The 21874-nt window shown below is 44.6% G+C and overlaps 1 protein-coding gene across 3 annotated transcripts in view; it reads left to right on the plus strand.

The window, feature by feature from the left end:
• The window catches only part of LOC105470609 (CCCTC-binding factor like), a 30934-nt gene extending 9268 nt beyond the window's left edge, over nt 1-21666 (plus strand). The window contains exons 4-11 of one of the 3 annotated variants that reach the window (XM_011722763.2): nt 68-238; nt 557-690; nt 3588-3708; nt 4670-4819; nt 6685-6845; nt 10648-10830; nt 15476-15641; nt 20371-21666. In XM_011722763.2, the coding sequence (XP_011721065.2) occupies nt 68-238; nt 557-690; nt 3588-3708; nt 4670-4819; nt 6685-6845; nt 10648-10830; nt 15476-15641; nt 20371-20519 (1235 nt within the window). In that variant the 3' untranslated portion in view covers nt 20520-21666. Of the gene's footprint in view, nt 1-67; nt 239-556; nt 691-3587; nt 3709-4669; nt 4820-6684; nt 6846-10647; nt 10831-11576; nt 12435-15475; nt 15642-20367 lie in introns of those variants that run through there. The other 2 variants (XM_011722762.2, XM_011722765.3) reach the window with 2 other exon arrangements.
• Nucleotides 21667-21874: the final 208 nt, after the last annotated feature.

Genomic DNA, 21874 nt, shown 5'->3' on the forward strand with positions numbered 1-21874 from the left:
GATTTACTTTCAAGTGTTTAAATGGAATTCGAACTTCTAACATACATAAACTATTTCCTGCCTATAGGAGCAAAACGAACCTTCCACTGTGATGTCTGCATGTTCACCTCTTCTAGAATGTCGAGTTTTAATCGTCATATGAAAACTCACACCAATGAGAAGCCTCACCTGTGTCACCTGTGCCTGAAAACCTTCCGTACAGTCACTCTGCTGCGGAACCATGTTAACACCCACACAGGTAAAACTGCCGGGAGGGCTCTTTCTGTGGAATAATGTGTGTTAAGGCTTATGCTAAGAATGTGAATCCACCGATTTCTACAGTAGAATCGTGTAACATTTTATACTGTAGTTTTGTCTTTTTTTTTTTCTTGAATTTCCATCAAAAATACTGTCACAAAGATTTTTCTCACATGCATCTGCGATATTTGTAGTTTAGAGAGCCTCTTCTTAATTTTTAAAGCATTTTTGAGACTGAGTGTAATTAAAAAGCTATGAATTCCTTGGAACTTTTGTGGTTAAGTCTTGTTTTAAAAGTATGAACTATGTGATCCTACAGGAACCAGGCCCTATAAGTGTAATGACTGCAACATGGCGTTTGTCACCAGTGGAGAACTCGTCCGACACAGGCGCTATAAACATACTCATGAGAAGCCCTTTAAATGTTCCATGTGCAAGTATGCCAGTGTGGAGGTAAAGCCACTCTTGGACTTGAAGCTTCATGGCATCTTAGTAGAGGCTGCTGTACAAGTTATGCCAAGTGTAACTAACAGTAGAATCTGTTACAAACAGGCTTTTTATTATTCGTATAAAATTTATGCAGAAAGTAATATGCATTCTCTTTTATGAAGTTAAAATAGAAAATTGGATTTCTATGTTTCTTTGATTAATAATTAGTGAAAATAACATGTAAAGGTGTACAAATTACAAATAAACTCCTTGTGGTCAAGAAATAAGTCCCAGATTTGTTTAAAAGTTCTGCATTTTATCTAGTACTCAGGGCCACAGAATCAAAATGTATTTGCTTTAATGTAGAATGCAGATCCAATCTGAATATTGGCTGAAATTTTTTAGCTTGATTGGATACAAAGCAGCTTGCTTGAAGATTTAAGCAGAGCCATTTCTGTTCTGAATTAGAGACCGCCCTTTTCAAACTTCAGGTGTGCCGTAGTCATTTTAATTAATTTGCTTTATTTGTATCTTCTAATGGGTTTAGTGGTACTCACGTGAAACAGGCAGAGTGCTGCTTTTACTAGGCAATGCCAGTTTCCACCAGTTAATTTTCAGGGTCCCACAGTGTGTTGGGAAACAGACTGAGGCCCGGTTTTGAGCCTGGTCGGGACTGGGTCAACAGTACACTCAAATGGAACTAAGTTAAAGGGAACAGCTGAAGATTAAATGTAGTAACAGTGCAGCCGGGTTTCACAAATTAGGAAATTTCATGGTTAGGGTCAGAATTTGATTCCAGGAACTTTTTTCTGCTGTTACAATTTTTTTAAAAAATTATTTCTCATCTGAGTTAAAGGTTGTGATTGTAGTATGAGAATGCAAAATGGAGGGTTCAGGGAACAGAGTCACCTGGGGATCCTAAGCCTGGAGTGGACTTTTTGTTGGTGCCCTGCCAGTGCTCAATACAAACTTCCCAGGTCCACGAGACTCTCCCCCAGCGCCAGCGGTCTGCACGCGGCCTGTGGGAGGTGGCCTCAGCACAGGGGTCTCTACTGCTGCCATAGCCCCCCATTTTTGCAGTCTCCTCAAGTCTTCCCATGCTTGTTTGTTCCCTCATCCCATCCCGTGACAAAAATGCCAGCAGGAATGGATCAGAGCTGTGGTGCAGATGTGCCCCTTTTTTTAAAAAAGCTTTTTAATTGGCCAGGTGTGGTGGCTCACGCCTGTAATCTCAGCACTTTGGGAGGCAGAGGCGAGCAGATTGCTTGAGGTCAGGAGTTCAAAACCAGCCTGGCCAACATGGTGAAATCCTGTCTCTACTAAAAATACAAAAAATTAGCCAGGTGTGGTGGCACATGCTTGTAGTCCTAGCTACTCAGGAGGCTGAGGCAGGAAAGTGACTTGAACCTGGGAGGCAGAGGTTACAGTGAGCCAAGATCACACATTCTAGTCTGGATGAGAGTGAGACACCATCTCAAAAAAAAAAAAAAAAAAAAAAGCTTTTGAACTTTTTGAACTCCCTCGTCCTCCTATCCCACCTTTAAGAGTCATCCATAGTCTTTTTTAATGGCCTTCTTTGCTCATTCACACCACTTACCTTCCTCAAAACTTTCATGCTATACAGTTTTTTAAACTCTTTTTGTTTTGCTTTCTAATATACTTGAAGGCATTCACTTTTCTTCTGAAAATCTAAGTGAAATTTTTTGGCTTGGCTATTGTCTTCCATCCTAAGCCGCCTTTTGTTCTTGAGTGTTCCTTAGGCTTCTGTGTGCTCACCACTTACTGGGGAGACAGATGGAGTGTGGCATCCCTGGGTCACCAGCAGGACTGATGCAGCCTCCTGATGTCTGTCGTCCGCCTATAGCTGATGGCCCCATTTCCTGCTAGCAGTAGATAAGGGCCTGTGATACACAAATACAGAATAAGAATAGTTCTAGAAGGCAATAAACCAGTCAGGCAGTGAATGCTCAAATGGGAGGTATTATGTTGTTTGCTATTTAACTGATTGCCTGGGATACATAATTATTCAAATTAGAATTTAATTTCTTCTACTTAAAATTTAATTCTTTATAGGACCCCTCTGTCACACAGCCCCAATGCTGAATAGCCAGGGATGCCTTCCTCCACTCACACTGTTACGCTGGGGCCAGCCAGGGTGGAGTCTGCAGGACTTGTGACCATGAGGCGACACATACAGGTGTTCCTCCATTAAAGAGCTAGGGTTTCGTTTTTATTTTTATTTTTATTTTTGTGAGACGTGGTCTCACTCTGTTACGCTAGTTGGAGTGCAGTGGCGTGATCTTGGCTCATTGCAACCTCAGCCTCTCAAGTAGCTGGGACCACAGGCGTGTGCCACCATGCCCAGCTCATTTTTAATTTTTGGTAGAGAACAGGTTTTGCCATGTTGCCCAGGCTGGTCTCAAACTCCTGAGCTCAGGTGACCCACCCCTCTCAGCCTCCCAAAGTGCTGGGATTAGAGGTGTAAGCCACCACACCTGACAAGAGCTAGAGTTTGAAGATTTTCACTTTATGCAAGGAAAACAAAATGCTTGCCTTTGTGCGTTTACAGTGTAATCTAAATTTTGTAACTATTGGGCATGTATTGCCTTAGAAATGAAAATACAATCCTGTGTGGCATTCAGCAGGTAGGGTTAAAGTGAAGGTGAATGCGAAAGCCTTCAGAACTGCTGCCCATTACCCTACAGGAGCTTATACGCACACACATCAAATGAAATAAAATCACCCATAACAGATGATCAAAAGTAATGACTTTTTCATGTTTTTTGCAGTGAGTGAAATATGCTCTGGTGCTCTGATGTTAAAATCTGATTAATTTAAATCTCTTTTATAATGCTGATTAATGGAAGACTCTGCTACTTTTGAGTTTCTGTTTCTATGAACATCATTTATGTATTTATTAGGCAAGTAAATTGAAGCGCCATGTCCGATCCCACACTGGGGAGCGCCCCTTTCAGTGTTGCCAGTGCAGCTACGCCAGCAGAGACACCTACAAGCTGAAACGCCACATGAGAACGCACTCAGGTAAGGGCTCTGGTGCTGAAGGCTTGATACCTACAGTGTTAGCTCTTAAAGCAAGCTTTAAAAAATTACTTTTTATGGGCACAATTAAAGTTCAAAGGTAAAAGTGGATTTTTGTGTGCCTTTGTGATACGAGGATCTTGATCTGTACCTTTACCTTTATTTAGCAGTAAGAGAGTCTACATAGACATTGTGCCGCAACCCCACTGTGTGGAGTAAAACACAAAGTATTCGCTTCCGTAGATTTTTCGGGTATTTAAAACTCAACTCCTGGCCAGGCACAGTGGCTCGAACCTGTAATCCCAGCACTTTGGGAGGCTGAGGCAGGAGGATCCCTTGAGTCCAGGAGTTTGAGACCAGCCTGGGCATCCTAGGGAGACCCTGTCTCTACAAGTAATTTAAAACTTAGCCGGGCCTGGTGGCGCACACCTGTGGTCCCAGCTACTTGGGAGGCTGAAGCAGGAGAATCACTTGAACTCAGGAGGTTGAGGCTGCAGTGAGCAAGCATTGCACCACCACACTCCAGCCTGGGTGACAGAGTGAGAACCTGTTTCAAAAAACAAGTAAATAAAAATAAATAAAAGTCAACTCCTTAATTCATCAACTTTAAGGCAAAACATAAAGTGTGCTGGTTTTGTAACAGAGGTACTTGATGTCTTACTATGTAAAGAATACATTTATGTGTACTTCTTGGTTCTTCGTACAGCCCCATGGATGTGAACCACATAGAACTCTTGCGTAGCCACCAGATGCGAGGAAGTCGTGTGTCTGGTCCATCATGGACACAGCCGTACTTGACATAAGCTGTCTGGGCTTGATTTGGGAGTCTCATACTAATTGGGGGTTGTCCGGTGAGAAGGGGGTTGATAAAGGAGGCTTACGGCAAAAGAAACACTTTCAGCACAGGTAGCCTTTGGCAAGGATCAGGCCTGGAGGGGGAATCACTTTGTTGTCTGCATCTCAGGTGAGAAGCCTTACGAGTGCCACATCTGCCACACCCGCTTCACCCAGAGCGGGACCATGAAAATACATATTCTGCAGAAGCACGGCGAAAACGTCCCCAAACACCAGTGTCCCCATTGTGCCACCATCATTGCACGGAAAAGTGACCTACGTGAGTGTCTGGTTTAGTGATGTTTCTTTTACTACAGCATTTGCTGGCTCTTTGGAGCGAGGCCCTATGTACCTGCAATGTACTGGCCCTGATACTGGGAGGCGGCGGGAACTTGGCCCTGGGACACATTTTCTTCAGAGGTCCTGTCGCACCATCTGGTGGCTGGATCTCATAAGTGCATTTTATAGCATGATTTTAGAATCCCGGCCCAGGCCTGTTCCGTATGCACGTGATAAGACCTTTCACGGATGGGTATTATTTCTTTCCACATTGGGCCTATTTTTCAGATGAGGAGGACACTAGGGCTCAGAGACATACAGTAACCTGCCCAGGAGTCACATGACCAAGGGTGCTAGGAGGCGGCTGGATTCTGGGTTCCTGTTTATCAGTGCTCTCTCTGTGACACCCAGCAAGCTTTTCTTAAACCCTGGCTGTGGGCCTAAAAAGTTTTGGGAGCAGAAGTTACAAAAGACACAGTTTTTCCCTTAAGACAGTCACTTTGGGAAAGGAGGTGGGCCTGTAACGCGTAATCTGCATCTACCGTGGGGAGCCTTTTAACTGTCAGACCCCCCAGAGTGGGAGTGGAAATCCAGAGGCTCTGAACAGCCGGCTAGGAGCTGGGATTTGATACTGCCTGTGGGGAAGCCAGCCACTGTTGAGCAATGGGAGGGAGAGTGTGGGTAAGTGTGAGCCAATGAGTCTCTTCTTTTCTTCAGGATTCCTGGGCCTCCCTTTTTCCATGATCTTATTTCTCTTTCCAAAATATATGACACAAAACATATGACACAAAATATGTTAGCAAAAGAAAAAATTGACCCTTTTGCCCAAAGAAATTCTGGAGATGAGATGAACCTTTTTGAAAACCTTTCTGAAAGGTGAAAGGTGTTCCACAAAGTCTTAACTTTTATTTTTCATCTGGACCATTCTGTCATTGTTGCCACAGTTACCAGCACATCACAAAACAGCCCAGTGGGGCTTGCTGGGGCACAAGTCTAGCCAGTTGCTAGACTTTTTTGACACCATGACAAAATAACACGGTTTATATCTATCTCATGCCAGTGGGTGATACACTCTGCATAGCCCTGTAAGATGCTTTATAAACACACTAATTCTTCTTTCCCATGACTATATGAGAAATCAAGCTCTCTAAATGTCTGAGTCACTGTGGGTAAGGTGGAATAGCTCCATCACAGAGCTGTCAGTTGTCATTTGGTTTCTTACACAAGTATCACAAGACCATCATGCATTAGGCATAGATGAGCAAACCCATAGATGAGCAAACCCAGCCAGACCTCACCATGTGTCTCGGGTTAATTTCAACATGGGAAATAACAGGGCACTGACTTCTAACAACATGTGGATTTTTTAAGGTAAAATAAAGATGTTATATCTTTTTATATAAAACCACCTTAACATCATCCTAACATTGACCTACCCCATCATAAGGTAGTACTCAAAGCGCTTTGTTAAATAAACATTTTAGGTTCAGTATGACATAACCTTACATAACATTTAACTCCACATTGAAAGAATATTAAAATGGTATTTCAGCATTCTGTTCGTTTAGAGCAGTGGTTCTCAACTGGGAATGATTTTACCCCGCAGAGGACAGGTGGTGATACCTAGAGGTATTTTGGCTTTCACGACCGACCGGGGAGAAAGAGGTGCTGCTGGCATCTGGTAGACAGACACCAGGAGTGCTGCTTAACCTCCTCCAATGCACAGGATAACCCACCCCGCCCTGCCCAGGAAGGAACTAGCATGCTCCAGCGCCAAGGCTGAGAAACCCTGGTTTAGAGGAGAGGGGAAGCAGGTTAACAGAAAACAACACTCTTGAAGTCTATAATGTTCTGTAACCATTTTAGGTGTGCATATGCGCAACTTGCATGCTTACAGCGCTGCAGAGCTGAAATGCCGCTACTGTTCTGCTGTCTTCCATGAACGCTATGCCCTCATTCAGCACCAGAAAACTCATAAAAATGAGAAGAGGTTCAAGTGCGAACACTGCAGTTATGCCTGCAAGCAGGTATTGTACTTTACTTAATTTGGAGAGGCAGTGGTGCATGGAAGAATGGAGGGCTGGGGTAGGATTCTTTACCACCTTGAAAATACTGAGAAAAGTCACGCTTTTAATAGAGTATCCTATTCAAAATAACCAGAAAGCAACAGTGAACCGGTCGTGGAAAACAACAGTTCTTAAAGTATGTTCATGTACTCCCAGAGCTCCCTGTGACCAACTAGGGTCCCATAAGAGCCAAGCCCTTGTTATGATAATGGAAAGGTGTCATTTTGAGACACTGACATTTGCACTTTTGGTGCCAAAACAAAGGTGGTCCTTAGCCCAGATCAAGGCAGTGACACACAGTGAAACTGGTCACGGTGGTGGTCTTCACCTTCATACACTGGCAGCAAAAATAAAGGGCAGTTTTACATGACAGTGTCCTTGAAGAGGCAGTAAAAGTTGTTAACTTTATTCAGTCTTGACCCGGAATACTTTCTTTGTAATAATCTTTGTGATGAGATTAGAAGCTGGCATATGCACCTCCGCTGTCTTCCACAGTCTGGAGGAAAAGCATCTGGGGGCTTGAGTTTCCAGCTCAACTAGCCCCTTTTTCAGTGAATGTCATTTTCACTAAGGAACAAGATAAACTCTATTTACTCAGTCATTGGGCATTGGTGGACATTTTTTTCTAAATGAACAACGTAGGCCAGGTGTGGTGACTCACACCTGTAATCCCAGCACTTTGGGAGGCTGAGGCGTGCGGATCACTTGAGGTCAGGAGTTTGAGACCAGCCTGGCCAATATGGTGAAACACCATCTCTACTAAAAAACACAAAAATTAGCTGGGCGTGGTGGTGCACACCTGAAGTCCCAGCTACTCAGGAGGCTGAGATAGGAGAATCACTTGAACCTGGGATGCAGAGGTTGCAGTGAGCTGAGATCATGCCACTGCACTCCAGCCTGGGAGACAGAGTGAGACTCCATCTCAAAAAAAAAAAAAAAAAAAATAGATTGGAGTGATTTTTTAAAGCAATTTTTATATTGTATAATGAAATGTGTTAGCATTTAGAAGATCTGCATAGCTCAGTAAACTAGTATTTTCCAAATGACCAATCCATGATGTTACAGACTCTCACACAGGTAAAAGATCCATTCAAAGGAAAAGACCAAGAGGTTTTAAAGTTACAGAGAACAAGTTCCTTGGCAGGGTTTCAGATTCCACATTGCAACCCATGGGTAAGAAATTACCATGACCAGACACACAGGCTCACACCTATAGTCCCAGCACTTTGGGAGGCCGAGATGGACAGAACTCTTGAGCTCAGGAGTTCAAGACCAACCTGGGCAACATAATGAGACCCTGTCTCTACAAAAAAATACAAAAATTAGCTGGGTGTGGTGTGCACATCTATCCCAGCTACTCAGGAGGCTGAGGTTGGAGGATCACTTAAGCCCAGGAGGTTGAGGCTGCAGTAAGCTGTGTTCTTACGACTGCACTCCAGCCCAGGCAACTGAGTGAGACCCTAAAAAAAGAAATTGCTACTAACTGAATTTTAGTGTAATAGAGAAGAATGGCCACAATTACTTGGAAGAGCTGGTGAAATGTTGATCTCTTTTCAAACTACATGTCTATGAGACCAAATTTTCTTTATCATTTAACATACTCCAGTGGACTGACGGAAGAGCAGAGATAGGAATCCATCTGAATGCCTTTTTTTTTTTTTTTTTTTGAGACGGAGGGAGTCTCGCTCTGTCGCCCAGGCTAGAGTGCAGTGGCGCGATCCCTGCAAACTCCGCCTCCCGGGTTCATGCCATTCTCCTGCCTCAGCCTCCTCCCGAGTAGCTGGGACTATAGGCGCCCGTCACCACACCTGGCTTATTTTTTGTATTTTTAGTAGAGACGGGGTTTCACCGTGTTAGCCAGGTTGGTCTCGATCTCCTGACCTCATGATCCGCCTGTCTCAGCCTCCCAAAGTGCTGGGATTACAGGCATGAGCCACCGCACCCAGCCCTGAATGCTTTTAATAGAGTTGCCAGACTTAGCAAATAAAAATACAGCACACCTAGTGACATTTGAATTTCAGACAAACAACGAATAGTTTTATATACAAGTAGTTGCAGCCTGTATTTTAACTGGCAACCTTATCTATTGAGACAGACATTAGGTTATTTTTGTTTTGAAAAATAGATAATTTTACAGAAATAATATGTAGTTGGTTTGTTATTATTAAATGAGTTAATAAATGGTTTTTTTTAATACTTAAGAATTCCTCAGTTTTGCTTTCTAAGAAAGTAAATACTAATACATGCCACCTGTATAAATAAAAGCTCTTCAGAGGCCACAGTAATCTTTTAAAGTTTGAAGGGCCCTCAGACTAGAAGTTTGAAAACAAACCACTGCTTTGAAGCATTGCATGCTATTGGTTACCAAAGGTGAAAATCAGTGCTTCCTGTGTTTCGAAGTGTGGGCTATAAGCTGTAAATGCCTTAGATAAAGGAAAAAGTTTTTCTGGTAAATTTTGAACAAAGAATATTCTGTGGCCCCAGGCTCATGTTTCTTCAAATGAACTAGGAGGGCTTCCTGAAAGATGGATGAGACTTGGAAAGGATGAGGGGGTCCTGGAGCAGGCATACAGCAGGTATGTGGGAGCAGAGAGCAGCCAGGCAGGCCGTGGCCATGGGCAGAGGCTCAGAGCACTGCTGGATGCTCCTGGCTGCCGCAGTCCTTGAGAGCCTGGCTCCCAGCAGGGAGAGCCAGAGATGCTGTCCCGAAGGAGGGTGATGAGGTGAAAGCTGTGCGTGGAAGAGGGTGTTCAGTGAATTGGATGAGAGAAAGATTAGAAGAAAGACCATCAGTTAGGCCACTGACAGTAATGCAGAAATGGCCGAATATATGTTTAATCCAAATTATCATCACATTTTAAATAAAACAAAATGTATGCGTTTGTTTGACTTCATACATATTTTTGTCCCGATTTCCCAAATTATTTTCTCCTGTCTAAGATAAAATCTGTATTTAGGCCAGGTACAATGGCTCACACCTATAATCCCAGCACTTTGGGAGGCTAAGGCAGGAGAATTGCTTGAGGCTAGGCATCTGAGACCAACCTGGGCAACCTTGTGAGACCTTGTCTCTACAAAAAATACAAACTGAGCTGAGCATAGTGGCACACACCCACAGTCCCACCTACTCAGGAGGCTGAGGCAGGAGGATCACTTGGGCCCAGGAGTTTGAGATTGCATTGAGCTATGATTGTTCCACTGTACTCCAGCCTGGGTGACAGAGCGAGACCCTGTCTCAAAAAAAAAAAAAAAAAAAAAAAAATCGGTATTAAGATCTGTTACAATACTATTGGGAAGTAAATGGAAAAATGTTTAGATACTTAACATACTTGCAACCCCAAAGTCCCGTTGAATTTAAACTCTGACATTTGATTTTTAAGTTTGCAGGTTCTATTTGCCCTTTGTAAACTCAGGTAATTGCAAATAGTTGTATAGAAGGAGGACTCCCAGTAATGAGGGGACAAAGGACCATCCTTTCACGCCCTGCGGTGTGTACTCCCACATCCCAACAGGACTGGAGAGCCAGCAAGGACTCCACTGCAAGACCTTTGTCATTTGCTGCTGCTGTATACGAGTTTGTTTCCTAGACGGCCACTTACTGAGAGTGAATGATGCCTTGTTCAGAATGTGTTTGCAGTAATTCTGCTTAATAGTGGACTCATCTTTGGGGAGGGTAATAAAAGGTATTGTACGATAAACAATGTCTAATATAGAAAAAAACCCTTTGAACTAGACAAGCTGCTTTCTTCCCCTTCCCTCTTAGGAACGTCATATGACTGCTCACATTCGCACCCACACTGGAGAGAAACCGTTCACCTGCCTTTCCTGCAATAAGTGTTTCCGACAGAAGCAACTTCTAAACGTTCACTTCAGGAAATACCACGATGCAAATTTCATCCCGACTGTTTACAAATGCTCCAAGTGTGGCAAAGGCTTTTCCCGCTGGGTAAGCTTACTTAAGTCACAGTAAATCCCCCATGGAAAGATCCCTCTATCTCAGGAGGACAGTGTCACACCAGGAGAGTTTAAACCCGATTATAGAAACCTGCCAGGACTTCAGGAGCATCTGTCATGCCTTAGGAAAGTGCTTATTAGTTTTTTAAAATCAAAAATTCTTGAAGAATCCTATGAAAGTGTGGTCTCCTCATCCCTTAAAAAAAAAAAAAAAAAAAAAAGGACAATCCAACACACAAAATCTTACAAATAGTTTTAGAGAGTTATTAGACTCCCCAAAAAACCCCAGCTTTTAGTGTAATATTTTCAGATTGTTCCAGTGAACTAGATTTAGGCTACTTGACAGAGAGAATGCAATTTTCACACAGATGTCCTTAGAATAACGTTATTGGTGTCTATAATCCCAGCTACTTGGGAGGCCAAGGCGAGAGGATCACTTGAGGCCAGGAGTTTGACATCAGCCTGGACAACATAGGGAAATCCCCACCCCTCCAAAAAAAATTAGCTGGGTGTGGTGGCGCACCCCTGTCGGCCTAGCTGCTCAGGAGGCTGAGACAGGAGGATCACTTGAGCCCAGGAGTTGGAGGCTGCAGTGAGTCACGATCACACCACTGCACTCTGGCCTTGAAGACAGAGTGAGACCCTGTCTCTAAGATAATTTTTTTAATAATAATTTAAAAAAAGAATAGTGCTATTGGTGCTGGGGTAAGGAATACAATTATGGTTTTATTCTTTTAGGTGTTGTATTAGTTATTTATTTCTGCATGACAGATTACCTCAAAATGGAGTGACTTAAAACCACAAACATTTATCACCTGACAGATTCTGTGGGTTGGCTGAACTGGGTGGTCCTGGCTCAGGGTCACTCCTGAGGCTGCAGTCAGGATGTCCTCCAGGGCTGCATCATCCGAAGGCTGGACGGGGGCCAGAGGATCTGCTTCCAGGACAGCTCTGCCACACAACTGCTGGCACCGGCCTCAGTCCCTTGCCACAGCCCTCTCTGCAGGGCTGCTTGAGTGTCCTCCTGACTCAGAGCAAGTGAGAGAGTGCAAGGAGGAAGCCACGGGGCCTTTTGCAATCTAGTCTTAAAAGCAGCACAGCAGCCAGGTGTGAGGGCTCACACCTGTAATCCCAGTACTTTGGGAGTCCAAGGCAGGCGGATAATTTGAGGCCCGGAGTTCAAGACCAGTCTGGCCAACATGGTGAAACCCTGTCTCTAAAAAGAAAAAAAAAAAAAAAAAAAAAACTAGGCGTGGTGGTGCATGCTTGTAATCCCAGCTACTTGGGAGGCTAGGATGGGAGGATCACTTGAACCCAGGAGACGGAGGTTGCAGTGAGCTGAGATGGCACCACTGGCCTCCAGCCTGGGTGACAGAGCAAGACTCTGTCTCAAAAAAAAAAGTAGCACATTACTTCTAGTCACAAGAAATGAACCATGAAATCCCCCTACACTCAAGGAGGGGAAGTGAAGTTTCTTTTGAAAGGAACAGCATCAAAGAATTTCAAAACGTTTAAAAACCACTGCACATGGCTAGCTAGAGCCCTGGACCATGTCGGCTTCAGCCTAACTTTATAAAAAGTTTTATAAAAGTTGAATTTCCTGAAGTTGACCATTTTTAAAAATCTTTCCTCTTAAAACAGTAGGGTAGTTGTGTTTTTCTGAGTAGCACAGTGGGGTAGTTCCGGAATGTCAACCCTATTAGTTTAAAATTTCAAATGAAAGCTGTGGCAGTGCTCCCAAAACACCATTGCTCATGCTAAAATTGTAAAGAGTTAAAATTAACGAGTAGAATTCTAAAGAGAAGAAGCTGCCCTTTGGTGCAAGAAATAAAAATGTAGAGAAAAGAACAAGTCTGCCTCATGCGGTCCCCTCAGAACATAAAATTTTTGAAACTTCTGTTCAAGAAAGCATATTTGGACTTGTGTCTAGAATATAAGAACTCTTAAAACTCAGTAAATAGACTGTATTTACTGAGTTTTTATTTATTACAGTAAAAAACAGGTAAAGTATCTAGGCCAGGCATGGTGGCTCACGCCTATAATCCCAGCACTTTGGGAGGCCAAGGCAGGTGGATCACAAGGTCAGGAGTTCGAAACCAGCATGGCCAACATGGTGAAACCCCGTCTCTACTAACAATACAAAAATCAGCCGGGTGTGGTGGCACATGCCTGTAATCCTAGCTACTTAGGAGGCTGAGGCAGGAGAATTGCTTGAACCCAGGAGGCGGAGGTTGCAGTGAGCTGAGATCGTGCCACTGCACTCCAGCCTGGGCGACAGAGCGAGACTGTCTCGGGAAAAAAAACAAAACAAAACAGCTAAATTATCTAAATAGACCTTTCTCCAAAGAAAACATACAGGTGGCCAGTAAGCACAGCGTCATTAATCACCAGGGCAATGCAAATCAGTTTCTGCCACAACTTCTTAAGTCTGCCCTTGTATCACAGAAGCAGCTGTGGATGCAGTGTGTAAGTGAATAGACGTGGCTGTGTTCCAGTAAAACTTGCTTTCACAAACAGTTGGCAGCCAGATTTGACCCACTGGTTGTCGTTTGCCAACCCCAGTGTCTAAGCATAAAATGGAAGAAGTTTAAACAAGCTGTTACATCACCCCCATTAGGTGTAAATTCTTCCTCCTTCCATCATAAACGCAGACAGTCCCGTTAAGCACAGTGGGAAAGTCAAAATGGGAATCAGGCAGGATGCTTCATATAATTTGCAAATTTAAACACCTGTTACCAGTTTTTTACTTTTGCCTGGGACCTTTTCAAAAAGTGAAAATTTTCTCACTTAAGATTATCCTAAGTGTTCGTTGGATGAGAATATGTCACGAATAGGCTTGACTAGGGGAAGTCTTTGACTTTTATTCCTGAATGTTGTATACAGTTTCATAACTGCCACCCATGACCTCTGCTCAGTAGCTTCAGGAGAGAGGAACAGAAAAGTAAAATCTTTATGGTATGTAGTTGATGGTTATAAAATTGACTGATGTATTGAATTTTTGGTTCAATATCGATCATCACTTCAGAGAGTAGAAACATTCTAGAGAAATAAATTTTGTCTTCTCATTGATTTCTGTTATTAAAAAAATACTCAAAGCAAGCTAGCTTTTGGCTAGACCTAAACACAACAGAAAGGTTACCTTTAAAAAGTCATCATTTTTGCACAAGATTATCAAAGATCCATGTTACCCACAGTTTTCCCAAAGCCTGTCTCTTTAACTGTGTGTTTCAGTGCATTTGGGGAAGCTGACTCTTGTAGAACCAAACTGGGGTCTGCTTGCCTGGTGCAGTAAGACCAGATATCCACACCGCAGTTTGCAGCAGGAGAAAGGAAGGTATTTATTTGCAGGGTGCCAAGCAAGCAGAAGCTACAGACAAAATCATAAATCAGTGCATGGAGGATACCTTGTCCTAAAAGGGCAGGATATCTTGCAGCAGGGGCTTACAGGTTGTAGGTAGATTCAGAGACTCTGGTTTGCAGTTGGTTAAGGAAGAGAAGTTTTGTTTAAAATTTTCGGAAGAGAATCTTAGCTCTGGTTCATGGGACATGACCTCCTCCAGGCCTCTCAGGAGGAAATTAAGAACAAAATTAGAACAAATTTAGCAGTGGTCAGATTTCAGCCCCCAGTTCCCCCTTGTCTTAGGTCTCCCTGCCGGTGGGCCTATTTGGTAAAGAGCCAGGTTTCTAAAAAACAACTCAGGGACGGATGTTAAGATGTTATCTTGGCCGGGTGCAGTGGCTCACACCTGTAATCCCAGCCCTTTGGGAAGCCAAGGCAGGTGGATCACTTGAGGTCAGGAGTTTGAGTCCTGCCTGGCCAGGATGATGAAACCCTGTCTCTACTAAAAATACAAAAATTAGCTGGGCATGGTGGCGCTCGCCTGTAGTCCCAGCTACTCGGGAGGCTGAGGCAGGAGAATTGCTTGAACCTGGAAGGTAGAGGTTGTTGTGAGCTGAGACCGCGCCACTGCACTTCAGCCTGGGTGGCAGAGCAAGACTCAATCTCAAAAAAATAAAAATAAATAAATAAAACTCAGGTTTCTGTAAGGGAACCAAACATCCTGAGTCTAGCTTCTTTGGCTATTGTTTTAGGTTCCTATTACCTTTTCTTTTCTTTTCTTTTCTTTTTTTTCTTTTTTTTTTTTTTTTTTTTTTTTTTTTTGAGATAGGTTCTCATTCTGTGACTCAGGCTGAAGTGCAGTGGTGCAGTCACAGCTCACTGCAGCCTCGACCTCCTGGGCTAAAGCGATCCTCCCACCTCAGCCTCATGAGTAGCTGGGATCTCAGGGCGCATGCCACCACAGCTGGCTAACTTTTTATGTTTTATCTTTTGTAGAGCTGGGGTCTCACTGTTGTTGCCCAGGCTGGTCTCGAACTCCTGGGCTCAAGCTACCCTCCCCTTTGGCCTCCTGAAGTACTGGGATTACATATGTGGGTCACAAAGTCTGTCCTCCTTTTACCTTCTTGCTTATCAAGTTGCTCGTTTACTTCTTAGGGCTAGTGAGGTGCGTGGAATTTCCTTTGAAAGAACTCAGGATTTTCCTTTATTTCCATGCTTGGAGGTCCCCACAGGCCCCCAAGAGGGGTCCCTGCCCTATTTCACTTGCCTTGTGTGTTCCGTGTCAATTCTCCGACAGAGTAACATGCATAGACATTCAGAGAAGTGTGGCTCAGGGGAAGCAAAGTCGGCTGCTTCAGGAAAAGGAAAAAGAACAAGAAAGAGGAAGCAGACCATCCTGAGGGAAGCCACGAAGGGTCAGAAGGAAGCTGCGAAGGGATGGAAGGAAGCCGCGAATGGAGACGGTACTGATTTTACACAGATTTGTTTTTACTGCGTCAGTGGTTTTCTGGTTGTAACTATCCTGGGTGCCGAGTGTTGCTGTCCAGGGGATGTGTCCAGAGCCCCTATTTGTCAACCAGTCGGTCCTGCGAGGTGGCTTGTGCGAGATCTCTCAGAATGGCAGTGAGCGTAGCGTGAGAAAGTCAGTGTGAGAGCCTCATGCAGGTCCACATGCGACCCCCACCCCCAGGACCCTTCTTCCATCACCCTGGACTGTCACCTGCAGCTACGGGGACTGTCCTGGGCTGTTGCAATAGATGACCACAAGCTGGGTGACTTGGGACAATAGAAATTGATTTTCAAATAGCTCTAGAGGCCAGAAATCCTCAATCGAAGTGTGGGCAGGGCCGCCCTCCCTCTGGGGACCTAGGGGAGGATCCCTCCTGGCCTCTTGCAGCTCTGGTGGCTCCAGCGTTCCTCGCTTTGTGGCCACGTCCCCCAGTCTCTGCCTCTGTCTTTTCATAGCTCTGTCCTCTCTTCTGTGTCTGGGCCTTCTCTTCTGCCTCTTACAAAGACATTTTTCATTTAGGATTCAGGATTTCTTTTGAAAAAAGGAGGTCAGGTATGGGGCTTAGGATGTGGATATATCCTTTTAGGGGCCACTGTCCAGCCCCCACAGCCATCACAGTCTTCGTCCTCTGGCCTCTGGGAGCTGAAGTGAGTTCTCAGGTTGGCCAAAGCTGGGCCCTGTCCTGTGTGTCCTGTGAATGGCTCCGCTGTCAGAGGGACCGACCTGACACCTGCACAGGCAAACACCCGCTCTGTTTACTATCTCCGTTCCTTTCCTGTGAGAACCTTAGAACCATAGATGACTGGAAACTGTCCAACCTTACGGCACAAGCATATGCCCCACATTCTGATTCCAGACTCAGTCCCTGCCTTGCAGATGTTCCCACAGATGATGGTTGCCCTCCACCTGCCTTCCCTCAAGAGTTACCAGATCAGATAGAGGATGCCCAGCTCAATCTGAATTTCAGATGCACAGTGAATCATTGTTTAAACGTGTCCCATCACTATTGTGGATATACTTATACTAAAAAAAAATGTTCGACATGTATCTGAAACTCAAGTAGAAGCGGGCATCCTGCAGTTCTTCCCGCTCCCTCTGTGCGGAGTTGGTTCTGGGTCCCTGGTTCCAGTCACTATGTCCACAGGCCGCACTCCCCCGCTGTTTCTCTGTGTCTCACCATCTGGCAAAGCCCTAAGCCTGGGTGCGCCCCAGGCCTGCCTTTCCCATGCCTGCATCACGCAGCCAGGCCCTGCCTGAGGGGTCCCAGGCAGTGCCCAGTCGCTCAGCTCAGTTGGAACTCTTCAGAATTGTGCACACTGCCCGTCCGCGGAGCACCCTCCTTTATTCTCCAGGCATCAGCAGTTACCACTGAGAGCTCACAGAGTGCCTTCTTATCCTGACCACAGCCCTCTGCAGGGGACACTGTCATCCGTCTGGCAGGGAGAGAGCTGCAGCGCAGGGTGGGGACGAGCCTGCCCGGGTGCCCAGAGCCCTCATTCTGAACCTCAATACCAACAACTTTTCCACTGATTTCCAATGAGCACCTTCATCCCAAACTCCCAGCCCCTGCCTCCCTCCCTCTGGGTGGAGGCCTCGCTGACTCTGCACCAGCAGATGGGCTCTGCTGCCCGCTGCCCTGGCATTCCTGTGTTGTCCCACTCCCAGCTGGAGTTCCCGCCATCCTCTGCCAGCTTCTGGGGCTTCTCCATCCGGCCCCGCAGGGCACAGGGCTGTCCACAGTGCTCATCGGGTCAGATCAGAAGAGAAACCAGTGTCCCACTGATGGGTATCAAGTAGTGAATGCAGCCTGGATTCCATTTGGATTCCTTTATACCAATGATGTTGTAAAATACCATTTTTCATATCTTTTTAATGGAGGAAGGGGCTGGTGGAGGAGCCACCTTTCCCATCTAAGGCCCCATCTGACTCTGAGTCTGGAACCCACCCCTCCGATCAGCTTTATGTCCCCCACCCACCCTCGTCAGCCAGCTCACCCCTCCTGGCCTGCTCTTTCCTATCAGCCTTGAACATGCTCCGTGTCTTCAGAAAAATAAAAGCACTTCGTGCGAGCACCCCCCTGGTCCTGTGCTGCCCCTCCCGTGCACTTCACGCTTATTTGGTTCTTTAATAAGTGTCAGACTCCCACATGCAGCGCACTGCAGGCTCCCCCAGGGTGGGCATGGCCCATCGGTCTGTCCCCAGCTCCTGGCACTAGGCCTGACCTTAGCGGTGCTCGTTAAGGCACTACTTGTTGAATAAACCAGTGAATAATAAGCACAGTCCTTTATTGGAGAAGACAGACTGGTGAAATTTGACCCACAATTCGTCAGCCCGCATTGCAGAAACCCAAGGCCAGGCTACTGGCCGCCTGAGCTCTAAGTTTAAGTCAGATCCTAAAAGGTGCATGGAGAAATGTGACTTACCCACTAATTCGGCACCTAAAGAGCCCTTCTGCAGTTCTCCCCATCTTGACACCTAAAGACACCTAAATGTAGTGGGGTTTTCTTGTTGTCAGTAATTTTCTCTTAAATGAAACCTCTGGAAGGCCAAATGGTTTGAGGTGAATTTTGAACGTGTCACCCTCAGTTGGTGACATTTTTGCTATGGAGAAGAGAAGGCTCTTATCAGCTTAAAAACTGATGATAGGAATTGGACATATACAAACTTTTTTCATATTTTTGATGGTCAGCGGTCATGTCCAAAGCAAGTGTGAATTAAGGCAAATAACCTGGTAAAAAGCATGACTTAATTTGCATTTCAGGGTCTTTGTAGCCTGTGTTATCCAGATAATTGTCTCGCTTCTGTGTCTGCTCTGCTGGAACACCAGCATGCAGCGCCTCTCCAGTTCATTGGTAGATCTCGACGGGTGACTCTGATGGTGCCAGTTTTTGGTTTTGTTTTTAAGACAGAGTTTCACTTTGTAGCCCAGGTGTGATCTCGGCTCACCGCAACCTCTGCCTCTTGGGTTCAAGTGATTCTCATGCCTCAGTCTCCCAAGGAGCTGGGATTACAGGTGCTTGCCACCACGCCTGGCTAATTGTTCTATTATTTTTAGTAGAGACAAGGTTTCACCATGTCTCAAACTCCTGACTTCAAATAATCTGCCCACCTTGGCCTCCCAAAGTGCTGGCATTAACAGGCATGAGCCACCACACCTGGCCTGATGGCCCCAGTTTTGTGGCTCTCAGTGTTTCTTTTCATATCTAAGAACTGGGTCTTCTTGTCCCCCTCCATCTACCCCCAAAAAAAGTACTTCAAGGAAGCATGGACAAAAATGTCCTCAGACAACTTAGAACTAACGTGAGGCAATCACGTTCTTCAGTGTGGCACTCTGTGGATGTTTGGGGAAGTAATTTGGAAAATGAGTAGAGAGCAGGGCTCCCCAAGCCCCAGCCCATGGACCCGTGGGCTCTTGGGAACTGGGCCTCACAGCAGGAGGTGAGCAGGGGGTGAGGGAGCGAAGTTTCATCTGTATTTACAGCTGCTCCCCATCGCACACATCACCTCCCGAGCTCCGCCTCCTGTCAGATCAGTGGCAGCGTTGGGTTCTCATATTAGTGCGAATCCTGTTGTGAACTACACGTGCAAGGGATTTAGGCTGCACACTCCTTATGAGAATCTAATGCCCGACGATCTCTCACTGTCTCCCATCCCCCCCAGATGGGACTGTCTAGTTGCAGGAAAACAAGCTCAGGGCTCCCACTGATTCTACATTATGGTGAGTTGTGTAATTATTTCATTATATATCACAATGTAATAATAAAAATAAAGTACATAATAAATGTAATGCACTTGAACCATCCCCAAACCAACCCCATCCCCCCAACCAGTCCATGGAAAAATTGTCTTCCACAAAACTGGTCCCTGGTACTGAGAAGGTTGGGGACAGTAGAGGGTTGAATATGGGTCCCTGGTACTGAGAAGGTTGGGGACAGTAGAGGGTTGGATATGGGTTGGTTCACAGTGGACTGTTTTAAAGCCACTAAGTTGTGCAGACTGGCTCCTGAGCTGCTGGAGGGGAAGCAGGTTGTGGATACACACCTGGCATTGGCTCCAGCATCCCTAGCAGGACGCGCAACCCAGAATCAGTACTCAGTATATGTCGATTGGCCAAAGGGACAAATCTCCTGCAGGCAGCTGGCTTTCTTCATGTAGGCAGCGTCATGCCACGGGTACTGAGACAAGACTTAGGTGAGCAACTCAGCCACGATATAAATCTCTAAGATCCGCCTCGATATAAAGCTTGTAAGATCCAAGTTCACCTACAGCAGCTGATGCCAGCTGGGAGTGACTGTGACCTCCCCCTTGTCACCTTTAGGGGACACTGGCAATGTCTGGAGACATTTTTATGGTTTTTGCAGCTGGAGAGGAGGGTGATACTGGCATCTAGTGGTAGAGGCCAGGATCGCTGCTAACATCCTGCAGTGCCCAGAAGAGCGCCCTGCCCCCAGCAGACAGCTCTCTGACCCCAGACGTCTGTAGTGCTGAGGCTGAGAAGCCCTGACTTAAGGCAGTAGTTGACATCAGAATAGTACCATCTTATCGATTAGATTGTTTTCTAACATGCTCGCTGCTGTGTTCACATTTAAGTGATAGTTTCCAAAATATATTTGCACAGTTTATAAATTCCAATTCCTTGACTTTCTGATAAATTTGCTCATCCTGGACTTTTTTTCAAGAAGCTGCTGCCGAGGAGGCTTCCGCCCCGAAGCGAGAACAGTTCCCAGGAGAGATGCTTCCTGGCGCCTGCGGAGAAACCACGGCCAGAGTCAAAGAGGACGTGGATGAAGGCGTGACCTGTGAAATGCTCCTCAACATGATGGATAAGTGAGAGGGATTCAGGTTGCATGTTCACTGCCCATAATTCCTAAAGCAAGTTAGAAGTTTTTAGCATTTAAGGCGTGAAGTGCTCCTCCACATGATGGATAGGTGAGAGTCAGGTTGCATGTTCTCTGTCTCTAATTCCTAAAGCAAGTTAGAAATTTTTAGCATTTTCTTTGAAGCAATTAAGTTCATGACAATGGATGACACAAGTTTGAGGTAGTGTCTAGAATTGTTCTCCTGTTTTTAGCTGGATATTTCAAAGAAACATTGCAGGTATTTTATAAAAGTTTTAAACCTTGAATGAGAGGGTAACACCTCAAACCTATGAATTCATTCACTTGATATTGGCAAGGTGGCCCACAATGAATGAGTAGTGATTTTTGGATATTTCAAAATAGTCTAGACCAGCTAGTGCTTCCACAGTCAAAGCTGGAAATTTTTATGTTGCATTATATACACCCATGATATTTCTAATAGTATGGTTTTAAACATTAAAGACAAATTTTATATTTTTATACAAATGAATTTTCTACAAAATTTAAAGCTACCATAATGCTTTTAATTAGTTTCTAAATTCAACCAAAAATGTTTTAATCTTATAAAAAGGAAAACTGAGTAGGAAACGAAAAACTAGATTAGACTAGAAAATAAGGAATAAATCTATCTTACTTTGGTATTATAGGAGCAAGGTTCACCTTTAGATTTTTGTATTCTCTTTTAATTATGTTCCTTGGCAGGTATGAAATTGCCCTGGTTACATTCCATTATTGCTTATTAGTATTTCACTCCATAACCCTTTTTTCCGCTAAAACTACTCTTTTTTATATTTTTAAAGTAATTGGCAGAGTGAGAAGAAACATAAAATCAGATAATGCAAATGTGTACCTGTAAGGAATTTGTACTTTTTCATAATGCCCAGTGATTAGTGAGTATTTCTCTCTTGCCAATTGACAAGATTTTTCCACCCTCGAGCAGCGTGAGAGGTGCCTCTTTAACACTTGAAATTCATTTCTATCTTTATGCGGAGCCAGATATTTCTTCGTTCTTAGTCCAGCAGTTTCTTTTGCTGTGAACCTCTCTCTGCCCCTGTATTTCAAGATCACTGATAGGTCCTAAATTCAAATTCTTAAGGTATGGACCTTTTATTGAAAATACCACAAGTTCAGAAGCACTGTTACACAATGTGAATATGTGGAAATAATTTCCCAGCAGGAAGAGCATTATAGTCTCTTTGTACCAGAAAATTAATTCAATTCAACTCACATGAGATTTAAATTCTGTGGGCTGTAGTATGCCATCATTGTGACTGAATTTTTGCAATGGTTTCTTAATTTTTTTACTGTTATTTAAAGATGTTTTACA

Source organism: Macaca nemestrina, chromosome 15, assembly GCF_043159975.1.
Source record: "Macaca nemestrina isolate mMacNem1 chromosome 15, mMacNem.hap1, whole genome shotgun sequence".
NCBI classification, from domain to species: Eukaryota; Metazoa; Chordata; class Mammalia; order Primates; family Cercopithecidae; genus Macaca; species Macaca nemestrina.